Raw genomic sequence first — 3,301 nt, forward strand, 5'->3', positions numbered from 1 at the left:
GCCTTAATGCTTATGATTTACTCACAGCACAATAGTGCCTAGAGACCCTGATCCGGTTCGGCACCCTCTTGTCCTAGATGCTGTTTAAACACAGAGTAAGACACCTCCCACCCCCGCCCAGAAGAACCTCCAGTCTAAGGTCCTGGTCCTGCAAACACATGGCATTTGCATAGCTTTAAGCATGTGTTGTCCCACTGACTCCAATGGGACGAGTGCTTTCAAGTTAAACATGTGTTTGCAAGCTTGGGGTCTGAATAGAAAAACAGACGGGATGCCTGCAGCAGGAGAATTAGCCCAAGAGTTTCCAGTTTTTGTTTTATTTTTCTTTTTTTGTAAAATAAATAATAAACTTAAACCCAACAAATACAAAAGAGAATAAAATAGTTCACAGTTCACATGCCAAATATATTAAACTTCTCTTAAATACAATTCAGAACCATTAGAATCTTTTGCAGTTCAGTGCTAATTGGGTCAAATAACCCATAAGGATTCACAGGCTGAGAGCAAGTAAAGTGCTTCCTGGAAATCCGTTTGGGAAGGTGCTTGGCAGGAAGTGATGTCAGCCCCTAGGCTAAGGGTGCCTTTGAAACGGCTTCCCTCGCTCTCAGCTGAGTCACAATATCCTGTACCCATTTCTCATCTGGATTGGTGCATAATGCTTTGTCTTTGATGGTGGTGAAGCTGCAGAGAGAAAATCCCAGTTAGAAAAGCCTGGTACCAGCTCTGAAGGGCGGCGGAGGAAAACGGGGCTTGTTTTCAGAGCAAACACATGACGGCCGCACAGGGGATGAATGGGCCTAACGACACAACGGCCAGTAGCTAATGGCCGCTCTGCTGGCCCATTGGATTGCTGGGTGTCCACCAACTATTCACTACTAACAGGTTTTTCAAAAATCTTCAGCCAATCAGAAACCAGCTTATTCATCACGCTCAGGAAGAGTTTCACTACAATTGGCTGAATTTCACCAAAAGGTTCTCTCAGCCAGTCAGAGGAGGAAATCCACCCTCCAGTCCCACCACTGCTTCCCCAGCTGTGACACTGCACTATAGCTGTATGCGCTCAACATCTGGGGGCGAGGCGGAGGGATGAAAACCCTCTTGAGCCGAGCCTGTTTCTAATGGAGAGAACCATAAAACTAGCCAAGGGCTCAGGACTGTCTCTCTCACAGGCTGCGCTCATGATATCGTAAACTACTCGGTGCCCCAGGAGGCACTTTCCTGTGGGGTGGGGTCTCCTGGAGCATATGGTATCTGGCTGGGTATTATACTCACATCACAGCCGGCTTGGAGCAGCCACTGCTGGTGTATTCATACTTCACCACGCGGCTCCGCGAAATTGGGTTGGGAGAGTATTTATAGCAGCAGACCCTTGGGATGTCGAGTGCCTCTGAAAGAGAAGACAAGAGAATCATGGTTGGTCTTTCTCATCACTGGCTTGGAGAGCTTTCTTCCTGTAGGTGCAAAGGGGCTCCTGCTAACCCCTAGCTCCAAGGGAGGTTCCCAGAGAGATCTCTGGGCTGTCTGGCGTGGGGGCTACCTCGCATCACGGCTTCATCCTTCAGTAAGGCAGCGAGAAGGGGCAAGCCTGCCTCTCCTTTCTGGCAATGAAAACTCAGAAGGAGCATGTGCCCAGGCATTGCCTGCTGTCACTGTCTTGCTAGCCTGGGGAGATGCTGGGGAAAGCAGTCACACCTCCACAGACTGAACTTGGACTCACGTGGACCAGCAGCTGAGGCCTGCGAGCAGAAGGCAGCGATGAGGAGAACGGCGAGGGCAGCCACAGAGACCTTCATGTTGCTGTCGGGTGGGGACGAGCTGCAGGAGCAGAACCAGAGATGGGATTCCTTCAAACCCTCCTTGTGCGGCTGACTCTGAACTCTGGATTCTTCCCTCTTTTTATGGGGGGAGACACTGAGCGATGGTGTCAATGCTGTCACCGCCCAGGAAATGCTGTGATAGGACAGTGGTGATACAATGGAACAAAGTCTGCTGAATCAAGAGAAGCAGAAGAGGGAAGTGCAGACTATGACGGGGCAATTCCACCCCGCTGCTGCAAGGCATGGTGCAAGTAACAGAGGAAAAAGGATGTGAGCCCCAGCATCTTATCTGCTGCCTTTTCTTTTAAATCACCCACCAGTCTTTACCCGGAGAAGAGGCCAGGGGGATGCATGTCTCGTTAGTAACTAACAGAAATATGGGACCTTTCATGTAGAAGTTGCTGGATCTAATGAAGCTATCGATCAAGGGCTATTACCTTGTAACAGCTTCTTCATGCTCTTAGTTCTAAGAACAGCATCTGCATCACAGAAGAAACCAACTCAATCAGCCGTCTTGGTGACAGCCCCAGCAGAGACACCAAAATCCCATGCGTCACAGAGGCTGACCTGTCCTCTCACTACTTGAAATGCAGATCCCTTCAGACCAAGGTTGAGGAATGCGGGGGACACTTGCCCTGACATTCTGCATACCTACCTTTGGCACCTTCTCCCATGAAAAGAGAAGGGGACCCCAAACACCATTAATGTTCAACTGCTACTTCCAGAGGTGGTTGGAGCACAGGGCTGGGAGCCAGGAGATCTGGATTCTGTACCCACTTTGCCACTGACTCATTGTGCAACTTTGGGCAAGTCATTTCCCTTCCCTGTGCCTCACCTTTCCCACTTGGCATTGCAGACAATCCTACAGACCCGTCACCCAGGGGGCAGTGAGGCTCAATTCTGTAAGTGTTTATAGAGAGCTTTGGAAGCCTTGGATGGAACAGGCTAGAGAAAAGCAAAAAGTTGTTATGCTGCAGCATGTGGTTAGCTGCCAGCTGGTGTATCATTGCTCTCTGGGCAGTCACAGATCTCACTGAAAGCTTCTGGGTATGCTAGCTACCCTTCATTCAGGTTAAATGGAGGAAGCAACTAAGCTCCTTTATGGAGTAAGATAGCTGAAACAATAGAAGCCACCACTCAAAGCACTGGCCTGAGCAAGAACTAACTGAGAGATAACAAGAGGGGTTTCCCTGGAAACGGATTGAAAATGCCTGGGCTGAGTCTTCAACTGGATTGCAGCTGTGTGTGTCAGAAGGAGAGAGCCAGAGAAGTGCTAGTAGCATGGCCCTGAGAGGAAACCAAGAGAGTGAGCTTCTTTTGGGCAGAGAGCTGGCTGGAAAGGCAGGCTTGGAATTATGAGCAAAGAAGCTGTTCTTTGTTCCTATTGCGGTGAGAGAAACAGGCCATTGTGTGCCTTCTTTGTAATTAAACAAGATTGCTCCAAAGAAACACCTGACTGGATCCTTAATTTCTCCTCCTAACGA

General features: G+C 49.3%; 1 protein-coding gene across 1 annotated transcript; it reads right to left on the reverse strand.

The window, feature by feature from the left end:
• Positions 1-435: 435 nt before the first annotated feature.
• LOC117867491 (C-C motif chemokine 3-like) lies at positions 436-1,850 on the reverse strand. The gene is made up of 3 exons (XM_034752585.1): positions 1,718-1,850; positions 1,273-1,387; positions 436-681 (listed from the first exon to the last, which is right to left on the reverse strand). The coding sequence occupies exons 1-3, from the start codon at positions 1,791-1,793 to the stop codon at positions 567-569; spliced, it is 306 nt and encodes a 101-aa protein (XP_034608476.1). The 5' UTR covers positions 1,794-1,850; the 3' UTR covers positions 436-566.
• Between the last annotated feature and the right edge of the window lie 1,451 nt (positions 1,851-3,301).

Source organism: Trachemys scripta, chromosome 18, assembly GCF_013100865.1.
Source record: "Trachemys scripta elegans isolate TJP31775 chromosome 18, CAS_Tse_1.0, whole genome shotgun sequence".
Lineage (NCBI taxonomy): Eukaryota > Metazoa > Chordata > Testudines > Emydidae > Trachemys > Trachemys scripta.